The 20920-nt window shown below is 42.5% G+C and overlaps 1 protein-coding gene across 1 annotated transcript in view; it reads right to left on the bottom strand.

Moving 5' to 3' along the window:
• The window catches only part of CNTNAP5 (contactin associated protein family member 5), a 414335-nt gene that overhangs the window by 293279 nt on the left and 100136 nt on the right, over positions 1–20920 (bottom strand). The window contains exons 2-3 of the mRNA XM_084643956.1: positions 11166–11276; positions 2486–2679 (exon numbers count right to left, since the gene is read on the bottom strand). Coding sequence (XP_084500082.1) covers positions 2486–2679; positions 11166–11276 — 305 coding nt within the window. The remainder of the gene's footprint in view (positions 1–2485; positions 2680–11165; positions 11277–20920) is intronic.

Raw genomic sequence — 20920 nt, forward strand, 5'->3', positions numbered from 1 at the left:
GTCGGTGGGATACGCTCTCTTGCCAACATAGCTACCACCACTCGTTGGGATGGTTTAATTACATAAACAGGAGATCTTTCTCCTTTCTGCATAGAGTTGCTTCATGGAATATCCTACAGCGGTGCAGGTGGTCCAGTATAGCTGTGCTGCTGTAAGCTCTCTAGTGCAGATATAAATTAAGTCCTGCCTTGACTGCAGGGGACTGGACTAGAAGACCTCTCCAGGCCCCTTCCAGTCCTATGATTCTATGCTTACCCAGGACCATAAGAGACCCTGAAACCAGAGCCTGAATTAGAGCAGCCTCTGTCTCCTGCATTTGTCATAACTTCTTTTGGGTTTCACTTTCCGCAGGGTTCATGCTCCTTGAGTTTACAGGATAAACAACCGAAACACTCAAGGAGAAACTCAACGCCAATCACCAAGTTTCACTTGATTTCGGATCAAAATCATGCAAAAATATTGCTTGATTTCACTATTTCAACCAGAAGCTGTAAAAGTTCTTGAACCTCAGTGAGATTTTCTATTAAGCAAGGCTGAACGTTGAGTCTGTAATGAAATGGCAAACCAAACATGTTTCATATCATTTAGATTTTTGTTGTGTGTATTTTGTATAGCTCTTGTTCAAACAATAAAGTTTCGTGAATCTGTAACTTAACCTGAGTTTCTTCTTATACCCTGGGAATGGGGACCTAAACCTGCATCACATCATAAACATTTGAGTTTAGGAAGCTATCATGCAGCAGGAAAATACCAAAACCATTTTCTTCTTCTTACCCAAAATCTATTTCACATTTCCATTCTATAAAAATAATCTCATATTTGTTCTAAAATTGTTTGCACCACAAAACTTCATAACATTGCCCTTCAAATAGGAAGTCTGCAGACCTACTGAGGTTTTGGAAGTTGTGTCACAAGGTTTTTCCTGGAAGCACCTTCACACCCGATTATTTAGTAACGTGAGAAAGTTCAGCTCCTTCATAAATCCTGATCTACTGCTAAATGCCTGCTGGGCATATTCTTATTGTGGTACGCAAGACTCAGTGCCAGATAAGAAACTCTCTAAATTGGATCCTTAGGGCATGAAGATTTGCTACTGTAAATTTTACCAGCTGTCTTAAGTTCCTCTTTTAGAAGAAAACTTTACTAAAGGAAAAACTGGTTCTAAGTTTTTGAAAAGAAGGCCAGTTCAGTCCTAACAAATCATGTTAAAAAAATCATTTCTTGAAATGCAAATTAATTTACACTTATGAAAAATAACCCTTTATAAAATACCGAACCAACAGTAGGAGGGCAGGAAACATTGAATAATTTTGGATTCTTGGAGAAACTTAAGATGGTCCAAACACCGGACCCAAATCTTTCAATGTTCAAAGTCCAAACATAGATCAAAAGCCTGAATTTTGCAAATGGTCCCTGCACTTATTTCACTCCACTTGAAAAGGAGTGGTTTAACTGATTTGAATGGAGTCTTCTTGATTTATGTAATTGTGAGAGGAGAATCAGGCCTAAATTTTACATTTTAAGCCCATCTTTTGTTTATAAAAGTTTTCTAACTGTAAGCACAGAGCATAAATAACTTTCTCCAAGTCACACAGTGAAACAGTGGAAATGAAATTTGGGTAACCGTTTCCTTTCTTTTAATATTGTGCATGCTTCTATATTTCCTGGCTTTATCCAGAAGTGGAAGTGAAATACAGACATAACACTATTTCTACTGCAGCCCTGCTCATCTGTAATCACCAAATTCTGGAAATTTCATGGAATAACCTGCTCTTGTGACATTTACAAGATGGTTCCTTCAGTAAAATGTTCCAAAGAAGCTGAGGTGTGTATCTGAACTTTTGAAGTTCACTCATCACATAGCTGAATCTTATCCTTTATTTTCAGAGTATATTTTACTGAGCATCAGCACACATTGTAGTACTATGTAGGACAGTGATCCCATTGTGAATGGTAGAGCAAGTAGAGGAAAAACATATATAATAGTTTAGACAAAAATTCATATATGACGGGAAGGATTTTTGCAAAGTCCTTTCTACTTTTCCAGGCAATATTTTACTCCGTATCGGCGTTTCTGATGAGATTTTACTTCATTCAACTAATAGCCCCTAAGCTGGTTTAATTACCGCAACATAGCCCAATTGCAAAGTCCACCATGCACAAAAGCATAAGGAAGATTCTCACTTCCCTGAGCGTTCACGTAGCCCGAAGCACAATCTAGCTCTCAGTCCGTAATGCAACATGATACAGAGAATCAGTGGTCTAATGGGGATTAGAATAGTCATTGTGTGTTGGAGTCCCCAGTCTCACCGCTAAACCATTCTGCTTCCAAATCTATTCCAAAGTAGGAACTTGTTAAAATAAAGAAAAAACTGTTTGCCCAAACCCCAAACTAGCCTTAAGCTAAACATCAGGGGCCAAGTCTGACTGAAATTTGCCAAGTTCAATTGTAACAACTGATCTGGAAAAAAAAGCTTAGACATACCCAGATGCTGTCTTCTTGTCTGTACTGTTTCCAGTTGCGTCCTGTATCGCTGAACATTAGAATGTAGCTTGTTATCCAGTCAGAGCTTCCGTACCTGCCTTGGGTGGCGACTGCTGTAATCTCAACTCTGTCTCCCAGATCAATCTGAAGCCATTGTTGCGGATTAGATTCCAATGGGGACCAACCACCAGCTCCTAGGAGAGATCAGAGACAAGTGGCATAGGAGTTCAACATTGGCACCCAAATGGTTATTAATAAAACTAATTTAATCTTGTAATTTTAGTTTATTACAAGCTTGTCCCAACATTACTGAAATTTAAGGTACACTTACAATTATTTCCATATATAGGATGCTTGGCAAATATAATAGCTCATGTGTTTATGGTTTTAGTTGCTTATTTAATTAAATGGAAAGTTCACATTAATTAAGGAAATTCCTAGGCAATCTCTGCTTTCTCTCAACCAGTGACAGTCACCAAGCATCAAAAAAGAGGATTACATCTTCTTAGTCATAAAACGCATTTATTACCGCATTTATTATTGCAACGTGTATTTGTACAGATTCTGGGATGCAGCTTTATAGTTCCTGTTTTGTTTTAACATTCTCTTCTATTTTCTTTTATAGCAAGATTTGAAAGATGCACATAAGAGAGTTAGCTACTGTGATTTGTATCTTGTATAGAATACTTGATTGCTGTCTTTAATTGCAAATTGTAAATATACTACAAATGGTAGGTTGTAAACGTAGAGATAATTTGGTCAAAATTCAACCAACTAACAAGAGGGCCTTCTCAAAGAACAAGACACTGCCCCCTTCTATAATATAACAGTTTGGTATAGACATGATCTTCATCTTAAAAAAAAAATACACCAAATTTAGTAAGATGTATTACAAAGAGATCTGGTTGTGTAAAAATGTGAGGACGTTCTTTATTCAGGATATTCCAAAGAGGATTGATGCTTATGGATGTGTTAGCAAAGCTATAAACTAAACCATAAAAATTGGACTCTTAGGAAAAAGAAAAACCTTCACTTTTAAGCCCCAACAAAAAATTCTAGAAATATCCTTACTGGAATGGATTTCTTTATAAACAAACACTGTATAGTCTTCATTCTTTACACTTTAATGAGAGTGTTTATGGTTAGAAATGTTCTACAGAAGGTATTTGGTTTTTTTAACTCATTTACTCTTAAAAGGCATTGTTGTCAGGATGGTACAAGCTTCCACTCACATGCTCATTCACAAATATTTGGTATCTGAATGCAAGCCGTTCATATAACTTCCCGACACCATTGTTATATGAACCGTAAGATGTTTTAGGTACGAATATAGAAAGGTAATTTGATATTGTCACCAGTTACTAATAAAAGAAGCAATTTGAGTATAACAATATTTATATTAATTGGAAATTAAATTTGCTATCCGGCAATGCTTAAGCAATTCCTTAGCAAACTTGAAAGACAAGAAGAAACTCTCCAAGGATGGTAAGAAGAAAAGACTATCTTCTTTGATGACCATTTAACTTTAAAGACGCTTTACTCATCATTTCAATTTCATGAAGACTATTTTAAGAGCTGAAAGACTTTCATATGAACTCAACAGAAACAATTTCAACACCTATTAAATGCTCATGGACCTAAAAGGGTATCTAAGAAAATGGACTGAATAAAAAAAAGAGTGAAAATTAACTCTGAAGATGTTCTGAGGATTTCCGGCCATGAAGACAAGAGCAATACAACCATACATTTGAGGAACAATTACAACCCTGCTACATATGCGTTAGCACACTGCACAAACAGGAGCTGAAAATGCTACCAATATGACCATCCCAGGAAAATGCTGAGCTCATAAAAGGTGACAGTGGCTGATAACTGAATTCAGCCATCTCTCTGAAAGAGAAAAGGAGTACTTGTGGCACCTTAGAGACTAACCAAGTTATTTGAAAGAGGAGCATCTTCCCGCATTCCAGTGAGTATATGGAAAAAGAAGTGTATATATTCCTCTGACTGAGACATGCACACTGATGCTTATCTGCACTCTTGCTTACTTTTATTAGATGCGTATACAGGTTTACTTCCTTACGCACATTTACACGCTCAGCATTCAGCTCAGCTCAGGCTGCTGGTCTATTCTTTACAAGCACTCAAGCAGCAACAAGATAGCTCACAACACAGCACTAGGGAGTAGCAACCTCCCAGCCCAGCACTACTTCTGGAGGGGATGACATCCTCAAAATGGTCTTTGCTGCTACACCCCCACTTCTTGACACACCAACACCTGCTCCACACACCATCCTTAGAGCTGCACAGAAAGCACAGCGCCTCAGACAAGGAATTCCCTCAAGGCTTCCTCCTTGTTCCAGGCAGGTAGTAATTTGCTCTTCACCTGTAGCAACAGTCAATTACAACGCCCCTGCACTGGGGCAGACCCAAAGCGTTTCCCTGCCTCTCCCCACTCACCTGCTCAAGTAAAGGAATAGACAGGCTCACAGCACCTGCTTTCTTCTGCAGGGCTGGACCCAATGTCCAGGCAGCCCAAATATATACCAGGTGGTGCAGGGGTTGCCAAGGTAAATATTTTCTCTCTTCCTGAACACAAGCAGCATCTATTTAAGTGAGTGGCCTGAAGACAGATTGCCAAGCATTGCCAGAAAGGCTATGCATGTACATTTCTATTCCCCACATTATTCACCGGGGATTCTCCCCCCTCCCGCGTATTGAAATATATAATTCATAGGCACATTTGGAGTGTGGCACTTCCTCTTCTGCCATCTGGTCTGCCACTCTCTTGTGACACACACACTCCAGGGAGCATATGCCAGCAGTTATGCACAAGAAAATTTAAGTAGAGTGTACAGCACACGCTGCAACGTGGGGGATGAAATATGAGTAGAGGGGGGTTAAAACTCCTCTGGAAACTCTGCTGCAGGCGTATTTAGATGAATCTCTTTTATTAACAGTGCCGGGTAATTATAAACTAGACAGAATGTGGCATTTATTACACCCTGTCTATTTAGACATTCTTTGATGGCGTTCTCTAAAGTGGTAAAATATTCATGAGATCACCATGTCTCCCATATTAAAATGAGAAGGATGAGATGATTAATGAACTTTCCGTGGGCTTAGCAGTTTACAGCATCACAACTAAGAAGGATATTCGTCCCCCACTCCTCCTGCCCAACTCCCATTGGCTTTCATGGGAGTTCTGTGCACATGTTGGAGGAAAAACAGAATATGCCGATCTGCTTCTTGTTTCTGCACAGCTCCAGCATTATTTCTCTATCATTCATAGCAAGTTGGAGGTGGGCAGAAAGGACTAGGGGTAAAGGGTCTCTCATCGGCTTCTGTGCCAAAGGAGCCTGATACATGAGCTCATGTTCTCCATGGCAACAAATTATAATGCTAGAGAGACACCGGCTGTAGGATCATATGGTTCCCAGGCTGGAGTCCCAAAAATAAACTGAAAAGAACTAATACAGCAAAACGTACAAACAGTAAAAAATTAATTGTTGTGAAAACGGCACTTAAAAAACCCCAGTGTTCTGCGATCGGTGTGTTTTGGTTTTTTAATTTTACATGGAGCTGCTTGTTATAAAGTAACACAAATGCTTGCCCTTCATCTTGAGCATCTTGCAAGAAGCTCAGTGGGCTTTATAGTGTGCTGCAAACTCTTGGACTTCCTGCTGAAAGTAAGTGCTTCCCTGCTGCACAGCCGTACTTTAATGCCCAGATCAAAACACCTGCCATAAAACAAATCACATTTGACAAAAAAAGATATTTCTTCTAAGCTACAATTATCTACATCAAGAGCTCCAGGCTGAGAGTTTATAGGGCTCTGAAGAAGCCTAGTCTTATTATAGCAATTAGTCCTTTTTCATCTATTTATTTGTTTACGGTAAACAAAAATTCCATTTGGTAAATCCGTTCCAGAAATCAGATTTACCAGAATTACATGCATCAGAATTATATTGACTACTTTAATAGATCCAACATAGCTTTAGCAGCATCTGGATTGAGCCCCTTCACTCAAACTAACATTTGGATTGAGCCCCATCACAAAAAAAGCCATTTTATCCAGGGATTTTTACTGTAACATTTCAGTTCTGCCAGTCTTTTTAACAATAGCCTTTCACTATTTATTCAATAGCCTTCAATTTATTGTTGTCTATTACAACTCCAAGCTGATAATTTTACAAGCTTTCTACTAATGTAGATCTGGGTCACACTTTGTTTCCATATGTTGCACGCCTCTTTGTAGTAAAATATATTAATCAGGCTGCTATTAAATACATGTGCAAATTGCAACACTGTTCCTTGCTACTCTGAATACCTGTAGTTATTCTGAAATGCACGGTATATGCTTATTTTTACAAGAACTGTAGTGTGATAGATAGAATTATATTTAATCCTTTATATTGCATGTATTTATCCAAAGGGGGGAATATTTTTAAATAAATGCATGTTTCTTGAAAGCTCTAGAAACCGAAGTCCTGCGGTTTTTTTGTTGAGAGATAGTTTCAGTGATCACCATCACAAACTCAACCTTTGCCTATAGTTATTTTCTATGAACAAATAGTTTGGATCCTAAATATAAGGACACAGATCATTAGTCAGTATAAATAAGTGCAACTTTATGGATTACAATGGAGTACACCTCTACTTACCTCAGCTGTGGAGGTACACCTATATCTACCTCAGCTTTGGATCTGGCCCAAAGGATTTAGGAAATCGTGATGCAGTACCTGGGGGAATATTATCTTTGTAAATAATCCCCAAGGTACAGTTTATGGGTACTGCTAGAACAAGCTCCTCAGCCCTGGGACAGGAATGTAGTTTAGTCTCTGCTAAATTTTGCTCTCCGTTACACACGTACAATTCTGTGGAAGTCAGTCAAAGAGTACAGATATAACCAAGGGCAGTTCCCAGCCTCTATGTTCTTCATTCAGGTGAAATACACCCCTGTGCAGGGATCACACCTCATGGACTAACAACAACAACATAAACCCCATGTAAGCTTTCAAAAATATGATTTGTTTTTTTCATAGGCCCTGATCAGGACTTTGAGTCAAAAGTGAATTTCACATCCTCTACTCTTTTGCTATCACCAAGAACGGTGCCTACGAGGAGGGTGGTTTTCATGATGTTACACTGTAGATCTAATTAGAGCTGAACTGACGCCTCCAAATATTCAGCATCATGTATTTGTTTTTAACAGAGCTATATTTCCTGCCTCAGCTAACAATCACATTTAAGCTGGTTTCTTTTCAATATCATTACCATAACTTTAAATCCCCCCCAAGTAATGACAAGGGTGCAGCTACACCACACTGGGGCAGACTCAGAATCAATTGCGGCTCAGAGAAGCACAATCCTTCCCCTGCTGGCCCCTCACTCTGGAGGAGGAATGAACTACTTCATCCCATTTCACAGAGTATCTTATTCCCCAGAGTGCCTGGCCAGCTACTCTAGATGGTGAGTTGGGGAGGGACACGGTAATAAATAATAATAATAATAATACACAAGGTAATAAACATGACTGCAAAGGCCAGTCTAGACTCTCCACAGAGGGTGGCACTTTCCCTGGAGTGGAAAGAGGTAGAGCCTCCTCTCCCTCCACATCCCTTGTGTGGAACTGGGGTTGCATCTACACCACGTCTGAATTGTGGATGATGTTATGAAATCGTGTCATGAAATTACTGTGTCACATTCAGTCTATATGTATGTGGACCCCCCATGAGTTAGCAGGGCTGTGTTATGTCTTTGCCAGGTCAGAGACCGTGGCAAAGGATCAGCGCTCAATGATCATGTGAAAAAGTTGTCTCAAGGAAAGATATTGCCTCACCCACTGGTCTCTCTCATATCCAGAGACCAACACGGTCACAACTCCTCTGCAATATTCAAAGTAAAACGCTTTGGGACACTAGGTTTTCTACACCTGAGAGGAAACGCTCCCTCCCCTTGTCTGAAGGGTCGGGGATTGGAGTAATGGAGAATTACAGTAACTCCTCACTTAATGTCGTCCCAGTTAACGTTGTTTTGTTGTTACGTCCCTGATCTATTAGGGGACATGCTAGTTTAAAGTTGTGCAATGCTTTGTTATAACGTTTGGTAACAGCCTGCTTTGTCCACTGCTTGCAGGAAGAGCAGCTCGTTGGAGTTAGCGGGTGGGGGCTTGGAACTAGGGTGGGCCGGCAGCCCCACATCAGCTCCCCTAAGTTCCCTGTGTGGCACCCGCCCAGCAGGCTATCAATTGCCGGGCAGTTCAGCTGTCCCTCCCCCCACTGCCATGTGCTACTCCTGCCCTTTGCCTTGGAGCTGCTCCCGGGAGCCTCCTGCTTGCTGGGGAGGGGGAAAGAGTGCTGCTGCTGTCAGTGTGTCCCCCTCCCCTGCTCCTGCCCCGCATCTCCACAGAGCAGGGTTGGGGGGGGTGGGAAATAGGTCTCAGGATGGAGGGAGCTTGTTGGCAGCAGCTGCTGTCTCAACTTGCTGGTCTACTTAAAAAGGCAATGTACTTAGAGTGTGGTCGGCGTACTTAAAGGGGCAATGCGTGTCTCTCTCTCACACCCACCCACCCTCCACGGGCACTTTGGAAAGTAGAAGGAGTGGTGTGCTCCCATGGGATAGCATGGGTTCATCATCACGTTCAGTTTCCGCAGGAAATGTTTGCAGCCACTGTCACGCATCTATTGTGTCTCCTTCCTCCATTTTTGCTCCCTTGTAGAGTGTGAGGCTACATTAACAACAACGTGTTAACCTTTCAGGGCTCAGTCAAGTGCTAGACCATCATTTACCAGCAAGGCATTCCCTGGGGAACATCCCATCCTCTGACTCCATCACCACAACCAAGCTTCACAATCATATTTGCTATGTACAGTATTAAATTGTTTAAAACTTATAGAGTGCGTGCGTGCGTATAAAATGTCTTTTGTGTGGCAAAAAAAATTTCCTTGGAACCTAACCCCCTCCCCATTTATATTAATTCTTATGGGGAAATAAGATGTGCTTAACATCGTTTCGCTTAAAGTACCGTTTTCCAGGAACATAACTACAATGTTCAGTGACAAGTTACTGCACCATAAGGCAAAACAAAAGAACAGGTGACCCCAGCAGGAGTCTATAAAAGGACTCCCGGGAGGAGCTGGTGAGAGACCCATTTTGCACCAGATTAAGATGAGAGAGCGTGCTGAAGGGGCAGTGTAGACAAAGGGGTGGACCACCCCACCTGCCCGCCTGATGCAACACAAATGACTTCCCAAGGGAAGGGGAAGCAAGAGAGGGACATTGTGTTTAAGATGTTTTATTGTTTTGTAAGTAAAAGAGCATTAAAATGATAGACCGAACAATATGTGTGTCTCCGTACTGCTTCACAGCTACTACATGCCCTGATGGAAAACTTTAAACCAGAATTGTCACACTTTTGAGGGGGGGAGAGTTGGCAGAGGGGTGTGTTTATGTACTGGGGAGCCTGAAAGGTCAGTGCTGTGCCCAGAGAGGCTAGACAGTAGGGAAACAAGATCCAACACTTAAGATTTCTTGCCAGACTGACGTCTGTCTTTTAGCTGAGTGGATTCTTCAACCTTCTGTATGTTGGGCAACTGCCACAACTTCCTTTCCCGCTGTTTATTGAGACGCACTCTCATTGAGTAAAAGTTGAGATATTGCACTCCGATTTAATACCTCTCCAATCTCTGAACATCTGTATATACTGCAAAAACCTTTTATGGCAGCTAGTAGAGTGCATCCAAATAGGCGTCCTTGTAAAGCTACTCTGAAGAGAGGCAGATAAACATGGCTTGGTATAGGACAAAAATAGCAAGCCTGAGATTTCTAAGAAAGAAAAATGAACCTTATTTCTTTTCCATAAAGATCTCCTGTCTTAAAAGACTAACCCCCTGAAAATTGGAACCGAGACCAAGTCAAGGGGCTTTAGTCTAAGGACAGTAGACAGCAGGGGGGAAGCCACACCACAGCATGTGACTCAGGGCAATGCTAACCCATATAGCAAGTACAAATCTGGAGAACTGCAGAAGATTAAGGTTTAGGGTTAGTCAGAGAGGTAGCCTGCTTCTCCCTGATAGCGTGGAGTTTGGTCCTTGTGGATTCCCACTGTGTTTAAACCTACTAGCCATACCTCAGGACAATCCTCACTTCCCCTTCCATGATTCAGGGTGGAGAGCGAAAATGAAGGTCTCTCCTGCAGGGCAATGACCTGTGAAGCTGTTGTTCTCCACTGGAATTTCCAATGGAACTTTTAAGCCTAATAGACTGGGGTCCTGACCTATGACTATGGTTCCTAGGCGCAAGGACAAGAAAAAGAAAAAGAAAAAGAAAAAGAAAGAGGACTGATACTGGACAACTGGATTTGGGAACCATGCAGCAGATTCAACAGGCTACTTTGTCCTGGGACAACAGGACCTACAGTAGAAAGCAAAAGAAACTAAAGCAGTCTATCTGAACATCCACTTGAGCGGCCCTAAGCATCTGCAGTAAATTTCCACTGAATTTGAGGCTTTCCCCAAACCTTAATGAGTTACTTTCAACTAATAATTCACCTCAGATTGTAAGAGATGATTCCAGGCAGGCAGGCTGGCCCTAAACAGTGCACAAGCTTCTACCCAAATAATTAGTCACTAAAGCTGTAATAAAAACTGTGGTGGGCATTTCACCCAGGTGACCTTACCATCCCGTCTGTTGAGCTTGGCGAAGCTGGGACTCTGAACGCTGAAGAGCTCAGAGGAGCTGTCAAAGGCTGTTAGAGGCAATGAGGATAGTAGTGCATCATCACAATTATCTATAAAACAAAAGAGAAATAAACAGAATGTCAGATAAAAAGTAGGGAGAATTTTGCTCAGTTGGACTTTTTGGGGGGGAAAAAAACCACCACAAACCTATAACGTCTTTAACAAATGATAACTATTTATTGAGCTGACATTGTGAGCAGATCAGTATGGTTAATGGATCATCTGAGAGGGTTCTACAAGGAAATCTGAACGAGCAGTTACTTAAGTTAGCAGCCAAACTCCCAGTCTTTAACTGTCATGATTGCCCTCTGGTTTTGGTGATCCCAACTTGAGACTGATTTCCAGAAGTGTGGACTATGCCACAACTCTAACTGAAGTCAATGAAAGCTGAAATTGCTCAGCACCTCTGAAAACCAGGCCTTATGTGCCTCAAGTTGGGACCACCAAAAATAGACAACTTTTGAATATTTGAGCTTCTGTACCTACTTTGCTTTGGATGACTACAAGCGAGTGAGGGAGGAAGAGTGCTGGTTTGCCTATGGAAGAACCACTTTTCTACTATAAAACTGACAGGGTTTGTTGGATACCAAAGATGTACCAGTCCAGAGGCAATCCATTGGGTGGTGGGGAAAGTCTCAAGGAAACACCTTCAACTTTGGTTGAGCTATTGGAGAGTACATGGAAATACTTGGTGGAATTTGAAGACTGTCTCAGTCCATCAATAACTGAAAGGCAAATTGATTTTCCCCACACTCATTGTGTGGTAAAATTCAACAGTTCCCATAGAAGACTGTCGCAATGCCCCCCCACCAATCCCTGAGCCAACACACACAGGAGAGTGCTTGGTTTCTCCATTAGCAAAAGACCCTCATAAACACACATATGGAACGTGGGAGTGGAAGTGACAGCATCTCACCTCCATGCTAAGCAGAGAAAAAGTACATACATACAATAGAGAAACTCACAACAGCAGGAGGAGGAGGATAGATTGTACTTAAAGAGAATCCTATACTATGTAGTAAGGTTTCCTCCACCCCAAGGAGTTAGGCTAGCTCAAATGTGTGGACTATATGTTATTTACTGTATCTACTTTCTTTTTGTCCCTCAGCTCCTTTTCTCACCATCTCTTCTGAGCAGAACTTGAACTTGATAACCTGCTATGTGACAGCTGAACTTTTGCACCCACAGTGTTTGAATGAGGATGAAGTTAGTCAAAGCAAATTTTCTCATTACTGGCTCTTACATACAAATCCACGATTATAGCACAGGCTTTCATTAGGGGTATAAAAGCATTCATTTTAATGGAATCACCCAGAGAGGAAACACGGGTTTAATTACAGGAGAAGTCCCGGAGTTTAGCAAGATTTCAGACTCCGCAAGTCCCGTCCTTGTACAAATATAATTATAGGGGGAAAAACGTATTAATGCCACATTAAGATTCCAAAACTCAAGACACAAAAAACCCAATGATTTCACAGTAACATTAATTCAGCCGTATTTGCAATTTAGGGCCTGACACAAAGCAGACTTGATGTCAATGGATGCCTTTTTGTGACATTGAGCTACTGAACAGCGTTTGGGGCAGAACAGCGTATTGCAGGAACTGTTGTGCTTAGAATCCCTACCTGAGCTCCCTAGTACACGGGGGAGTGAGCCGCTTGCCCTTTTGTAGGGTGAAGCTACCTGCTCTTGGCAGCACAGCTTCATAGACTGGAATGTAAGGCTCATTCCCATCCTTCCCCCTATTGGTTAATTTGTACTTAACAGCACAAGCAAAGAGCCATTCTTGGGTCTCCCAAAGGCACAGCCAGCTCTTTTATATAATACACACACACACACACACACCCCAACCAACCGGCCACACAGGATAGATTTCCTCCCATGCATATGCACACAAGAGTCAGACACAATCTGATCCTTCATATTTTGATTACCAGGGAGACTTAAATATAAATCTAAAGTTAACCACTTTGCAGACAGAGAACTTTACATTAGAGTTAAGAGCACATAAATTAATTTAAGTGCATAGGCATGCGAGTGCACACCCCCGCAACCTTCTTTATCTGATTGGTTGAATGTATCTCAATGGTTGTATGAAATGTCCTTAATCGTAAGGGAAGACAAATAGAGAATTATTCGTAATAAGTAGAAACACAATGCTAAATCCTGCTCTGAGTTACAATAGTGTAAATCAGGAATAATCGCATCGGCAAAATGAAGTTATTCCAAGTTTATACTAGCATAACTGGAATCAGAACTTGGCCTGTTGTTGGAAAGATAGTTGATAGATTGGTTAAATATTCATTATATGTAGCATGCAAAATGTATTCTTGAAAGCCCTAATCTGAGGAGAAAGCTAGTCATTTCACCAGCAGCAAAGCACTTGATCACACTTGCTAATCTTCTGCAAAATATCTAAGAAAAACAGATGTGTAGTTTTCACGATGGGATTAAAAAGGATCGTGTTAACGTCACTTGTCCTCATTACAGAATCAAGAGGAGAATTACACATACCATTTTGTGTTCCTGTTCTGGGCCCTGATTCAGGAACTTGTGTAAAGACTGCAGAATCAAGCCATTAGTCTCAAGACGCATTCAGTATTGTTGAAATGTCACCGCACGGATTTCAGCGCTCAGGATGGTGACTGGACTGGATGCTGGCCTCAATCAAGAACTACACAAATGGTGCATACAGCTCTGTCAGCATTTCTTCTCATTCCCGATTATCTTTCCCTGCATGGCCTTCTCTCTCGAAACGAGCAATACTTGTGTTGAGTTGCCCCATTTCATATAATGGTTTTGCAAAGTGCATAAACATTAAATAGTAACAAGTGACAACAAAACAACCAGCGATCGTGACCTCATTTCATTTCTTACGAGTCTGGTTAGCCTGACACAGATTCAGGCAAAATCACAGAAAGGCTTACATGGGACTCAGTCAGTAAAGAATTAAAAGCACAGTAGCATAATTAATGCCAATCAACAGGAGTTTACAGAAAATGGATCTTTGTTAAACAAACCTGATGATGTTTTTTCAATGGATTACAAGTTTGTTTGATAAAGATAATTGTGTTGACATCATATATTTAGACTTCTGTAAGGTATTAGACTTAGCCATGCATGATATTCTGATAAAGAAAAAAAACAGCCTTGTACTCAAGTCAGGAATTATCCTCCCATGGGGTGTTTCTAACAGAAAAAAGGAACAATGACGTCAAATGGTTTGAAGCTGAAGCTAGACAAATTCAGACTTGAAATAAGCCACAGATTTTAACAATAAGGGTAATTAACCATTGACACACCTTAACTAGGGACATAGCGAATTCTTTGTCACCTGAAGGTTTTAAATCAAGGCTGAGTGTCTTTTAAAAGCACTGTAGCTCAATAGAAATTATGGGCTCAGTGCAGAAATTATTGGGTAAAGTTATATAGCCTGTTGTGACGTTACACCCATATTCTTTATGGAAATATACTTATGTTATGGATATGGCATAACAGATTTATTTTATGCAAGATGGGTCTTGTAAGGTATCATTGGAAAGGTTATAATTTACTGAATGTGATTATCCAATCTGCATGCATGTATCATTTCTGTATCTGGGAAACGCCCACCAGACAACAGGAAACACCCACCGGACAACAGGCCATCAGCCTTGATGCACCATTAGGAACAAACAATAAGAACTTTGAACTTATTAATCTCTCTCCTTCCTGAGAGGTGTCCTGGGACATAGCTGTGATACTAGTAGGTCAGGTGCTCCTGTCATCTGGTACTAAACACCATCATGGACTTCTAGTAATTTTCCACTAAAAGATTCCCCCCTTATGTAAATCTTATTTAAGGCTGGGGAGAAAGGCAAACAGGACTCTTCTCCATTGCCTTCCTGCCCAAGAAGAAAGACTGCTGAAAGTACGTGAAGAGACAAAGGAATTGAGTTGTGGGAAAGGCAAGGGCTGAGTCCAGACTAAGACAGGAGTCTACTCTGTAAAGAGAAATAACTTGAACTGTAAGCTACAGAGACTCTGCAACTTGCCTAAAACAACGTTTAGGGTGAGAAATTATTTCTTGAAACCAGTCTCTAAGATCTTAAGTTTAGTACATGTGTTTTGTTTTATTTGCTTGGTAATCTGCTTTGTTCTGTTTGCTATCCCTTACAATCATTTAAAATATGCCTTTTATAGTTAATACACTTGTTTTTGTTTATTATTAAACCCAGTTTGTACAATTTATTACTGGGGAGGCAAGAAGTTGTGCATAACTTCTTCCACATTGAGAGAGGGGGCGAATTTATGAGCTTACATTGTATAGATTTCTCTACAGCACAAGACAATATTATTTTGGGTGTACTTTCCAGAAGGGAGCTGCACTTGAGTGCTGGGTAAGTTCCTAGCTGAGTTTTCTCATAGAAAGCTGTTTGCAGACTCTGTGCAAGTCTACAGCTGGTGCATCCCTACCTGTGTGCGTGCGTGTGTGTGTGTGCTGCCAAAGGCCAGAGAGTCTAAATCAGAAAAACAGGGAGAGGGAGCCCAGGCTAATGAAGCAGGCAGGCTTAGTGAAATCCCAGTACATCAGGTGGCATCCCAGATGGGCAGGGTCTAACCCATCACACTTGTATTATCCAGGAGGTCAGACTAGCTGATCATAATTGTTCCCTCTGGCCTTAAAAATCTATGAATTAGAATGAGCATTAAATTCATTGTCACTTTTGACTCAAGTAGTGATTTGAACAGAGACCAAAAAATGCAAGTACATCTAGCCTATGTTTCACAAAATTTAGTGGAGCGCAGAGTGGTCCACTTTAGCATGTTATCTGGCCACCAATTACACTGCAGTATACTTTCACATCGATTCTGTTTCCCATTAGGGCTCTAAGACCTAGCTTATAGGAGGTCTGAGGACTTCCCAGTGGCGCTCCTTTAAGGCCATCGTCAAATTAGAAAGGGAAAATGTGCAGGAGCAACCCACTCTACAAATACAATCCACACACTATGCAAAAATCCAACACCTCACCCGATTCCTAGGAACTGGCTTTATTCACTAAGAAATCAACAATGAGGTCACAAAGTTCAGCTCCAACCATCTCACTAGACTTGGTTTCTCTCTCAAGAGCCTTCTCTACGGACGGTACAGCCCAACTTGCAAAAAAAAAAAAAATCTATTCTCAATATATTACTTCTTGACTAGCGGGATCAATACCTGCAAAGTGGATGGGGTATCTAAGACAACACTCCCAGACTTCAATGCGAGTCTACTCTAAAACCACAATTCTTGCACAATAGATCCATCCCTACGTATTTTAGTGACCAAAAATAATTTGTTATTGCTCTTTATTCCTATTAATTCTGAGGTGACAACACAGCTAAGCTTAAGTAAATTGGGTTCCATTTCATCTTATCATCAAGGGAATTGTTTACTAAATTCCAACAGGTAAACCACCTGTCCAAACCCACTGATGTCAAAGGCATTGACACTTGGTGCAACCAAGACTGAAATTGACAAAAACAGAATTGACGAAGTTGCCTAATTTGACACACAGGACCTCTATTACTGAGGAGATTATGAGGCATGGAAAGAAGCCAGTTGGACTCTCAGAGCCACAAGCTAAATTAGCGTGATTTTCTACCTACCAAACATCTTTTACCTGAAATTTGAAATGGAGATTATTTAATTGGGAATATTGAGACACAATATAGAGCCCCATTTTTCTTCATTTTAAGGGGAAAAAAATCTTTACACAATCCCTTTTTAGAGTATAATCACCCTCTAAATTTGATCAGCATTTGAGACTAAATAACTGACCATTTGCTGATGCCTTTTCTTTCATTGTCACAACTTTGAGGAAGTGTGCTCATGAGAAAGTACTTTGGGCTAGAAGAGCAGGATGAGACCATGATTTAGAACAACTCCCCAAATTGTCCAGAAACAATGTGCCTGGCAGTGGCACCAAACATCTACATTTACAGAAAATTGGCACCTCATGACTCTCATAATTAAATTACTGACATACCAGTTTTCTTTAACTGCAGATACTCAATTATTGGCATCAGGACTATCCAACAGAACTTGAAAACATAGGGTAGTAGAATTCAATTTAGCTGATCAGATCTGAAGAACAACATATCTCATGTGCTTGCTCACTCCCTTACAAATTACTATTAGGCTGATACCACTGTTACTAATGTATACTGACACACCAGACCTTCCCACCCCTTCCTTCACATACCACATTGGTCAGTTTATTCCCCTGTTACATATTGTCAGAATCCTAGTTGTGATCTCTCTGGCACAAGTGTACTCACTACCCATCACTGAAGGACTGTGGTACCACCAACCAGTGCTTAATTTGGAATGGAAGTAGTGCTGGGGCTCAAGCAATTAGATGCCAGGGCTCAAGCAATGTTTTACTTTCATAAGTGACACGGCAAACCCAGAGGTGCCAGGGCTCAGCCCTGGGTGAGCCCCATCAGAAATTAAGCACGCCCAACAACCTTTACACTCAGTGCCATGGCAAATGCAAGTATTTAAGGTGCTTCAAATGCTAATCTCTAAAAGCTACAGCAGCTGGTTGGTCTCATTAAAACACTCCAGCAAATCTCACCAGGTGCCACATAATCTATGTGTGGGCCTTCTGCACCTGTGATTGCTCAATAAAATGGCTAAGGGAGAAATTCACTCTAGTACCAGAGAGACGGGATTCAAAATGCTTCTGATATGCAATGTACTCAGTGTAGACATGATCGACTTCAGATCCAAGTACACTACATCCAAATACACTTGAGCCCATCGCTACCTCTCCAAGTGTTCTCGTGTGCATTCTGTATCGAGAGATGGATGGCACAGAATTGTCAAGCTAGTCATACTCTCCTCCAGTGTGAGGAAAAAAAAATAGCTGATGTGTCTAATCAAAATAGGTTTCGATGACTTCTTCTCAGTAGATGTTTCTGTATCAAAAAGGCACCACAAAAAGAATCACACAAGTTTAGTGCCAATGTCAGTCTGTGCTCAGGAGAAACCCAAGAACTAAAATATGCATGAGGTTGTTGCCGGTCAGGACGGAGATGCATTAGTGAAGCTGTGTAACAGTTATTTTCCTTCATCTGCTAAAGGAGACAAACAGGACAGGAAAACACTGATCTCCATTTACAGAGGCCACCTAGAAAGATTAGGAAAGGTTCATAGTTTGTAATGAACACTTAGAAAAGTATGACAATCAATCACTGAAAAGTCCTCAGAAGACTGTAGGCTACACAGTTCTTCCATGCCTGTGGATTTGGATTGCTTCTAGTTGGGCCCTGCGCTCAATGAATGCAATCATGCAATGAATGCAATCATGCAGTTGTTGAAGGAGAGATTTTTACTGAGAACTTTCCATTTATTTCTATTCATAGTCAATCAGGGCCACACTGTGCTATCCATTTACTGAGTAGTACGTGACTCTGCCAGGAATCTGACCCCATGGGGAGCTGAGGGCACTTGGCAAGGCATTGGGGATGCACAGGGCAAAACTGTGGCCTATACTGCCGCTGCTTTACTATTAGGAATAACTATTATGTGATGGAAGCACGCACATGTGGTTGGGGCCCTATTATGCTGGAAGCTGCAGAAGCATGGAAGACAGAACAGAAGCCCATCAGAGCAGGGACTGTCTAATGACACAAACAGATGAAGGCTAGGGAAGCGGGATACAAAATACAAGCAAATGCGTATGGAGAAGAGTTGGCCCAGCTTGGTTAGCTACACTAATTGGGGTTACAAGAAGAGAAGGAGGGAGAAGGAAAGAGGAATAGCCACTGCTCAATCACCTGGCTTGGCACAATCAGCAGACTGAAGTGACTCTCAAGGAGGGATCTGAAGAATAAAGTATGTTTCCTTCATGCCATTCCAATGTTAGAAAGGGGACATATAAAGGACGGAACTATCCCCTGGGAAATCTCCATGGGCACAGCTGCCCGGGCTGTTAGAAGTCTGGTTGGCTGCAGCGCCCAGCTCCCAGGAAGTGGTGACATGCCCTGGCTCCTAGGCGCAAGGACAGGTGGGGGGTTCCCGTGCACGGAGCCACCCCTAGCACCGGCTCTGCAGCTCCCATTGGCACCTGCGGGTGGGGGCAGCGCAAAGAGCCCCCTAGCCACCCCTGCAACTTGGAGCCAGAGGGACCTGTCACCACTTCCCAGAAGCTGCCTGAGTTAAGTGCCGCCCAGAGCGCACACCCCGAACCCCCTCCCGTGCCCCAACTCCCTCCCACAGCCCTGAGCCTCCTCCCGCACCAAACTCCCTCCCAGAGCCTGCACCCTGCACCCGCTCCCACACCCCAACCTCCTGCCCCAGCCCTGAGCTCCCTCCTGCGCCCAAACCCCTCATCCCTGGCCCCATCCCAGAGCCTGCACCCCCAGCCAGAGCCCTCACATCCCAACCCCCTGCCCTAGTCCAGCGAAAATGAGCAAGTGAGTGAGGGTGGGGGAGAGCGAGCGACGCGAGGGGGGGGGAGGAAACGAAGTGACGGGGGGATGGGACCTCAGAGAAGGGGCAGGGGCTCAGGGAAGGGGCGGGGAAAGGGTGTGCGGCTTTCTGCTGTCAGAAAGTTGGCAGGCCGGCTCAAGGGGGGCCCCTCAAAAAATAAATCACAGGCAGCCATCTCCAGCTCCGGGCTGCTAAAAGTCCTATGGCACAGCGAGACGCTCAGGCAGGCTGCCTGCCTGCCGCGGCTCCATGCCCCTCCTGGAAGTGGCCGGCTGCTAGCACATCTCTGCGATCCCTGGCAGGGATGGGGAGGCAAATCCACATGCTGCCCCCATCCCCAGCACCATCCTACAAGCCGGGGGTGGCACTTGCGGGCGTGGGCAGTGCACGGAGACATGCTTTCCCCCTCTCCCCAGGGGCTGTGCTAGGAGCCAGCTGCTTCTGGGAGCAGTGTGGGGCTACGGCAGCCAGCCTGCCTGAGCCGTGCTGTGCCACCGGCCAGGAGCCACCTGTGGTAAGCATCTCCCAGCTGGAGCCTGCACCTTGCACACCCTCCTCCACCCCAACCCCCTGCCCCGATCAGAATCCCCCTCCTGCACCCAAACTCCCTTTCAGACCCCATGCCCCCTCCTGCACCCCAATCCCCTGCCCCAGCTCACTCTTGCGTCAAACTCCCTCCCAGGAAAAAGACTTGTATACAGGGCCCCCACAAAATCTAATAGCCCCGGCCTATAGGACAGTTAATCCATCCCTGTTTGCTGTGCTGTAAACCTGACATCAGTCTCTAAACAATCAAGTAGCAAATTAGCAACTTTGGATTTGGGTGTCTGCACCTTTAACAAAGAGAAAAAAACACTTCAAAATGCAAGCACATAGCTGCAGCACTTAGCATGAGACCCTGGCCTGGACCTGGACCTCCTCCTCTGTCCCAGTCTTATCCAGCTCTGCCCTTGAGCTGTCACAGGAACTTTGACAACACTGAAACTTTTTTCAACAATTTTGAGTCAAGAAATTAATCAAAACATATTCCTGTCAAGTTTTGGCTTCAGTGAATAGGCATTTTTCAACAACCACCACCTTCTGCCAAAAAATTCCTGACCTGCTCTAATCCAGAGTAAATATTTTTTTTCCCCTAGTTGTCTCTTGGAGGCTCTGGTTTGCGTTTTAAAGCTATTTCTATTTAAGTTGGATTTTTGTTGCCAACATATAATTGTATTCATTATTAAAATACCAATA

This window comes from Lepidochelys olivacea, assembly GCF_965140295.1.
Source record: "Lepidochelys olivacea isolate rLepOli2 genome assembly, chromosome: 11".
Taxonomy (NCBI): Eukaryota; Metazoa; Chordata; order Testudines; family Cheloniidae; genus Lepidochelys; species Lepidochelys olivacea.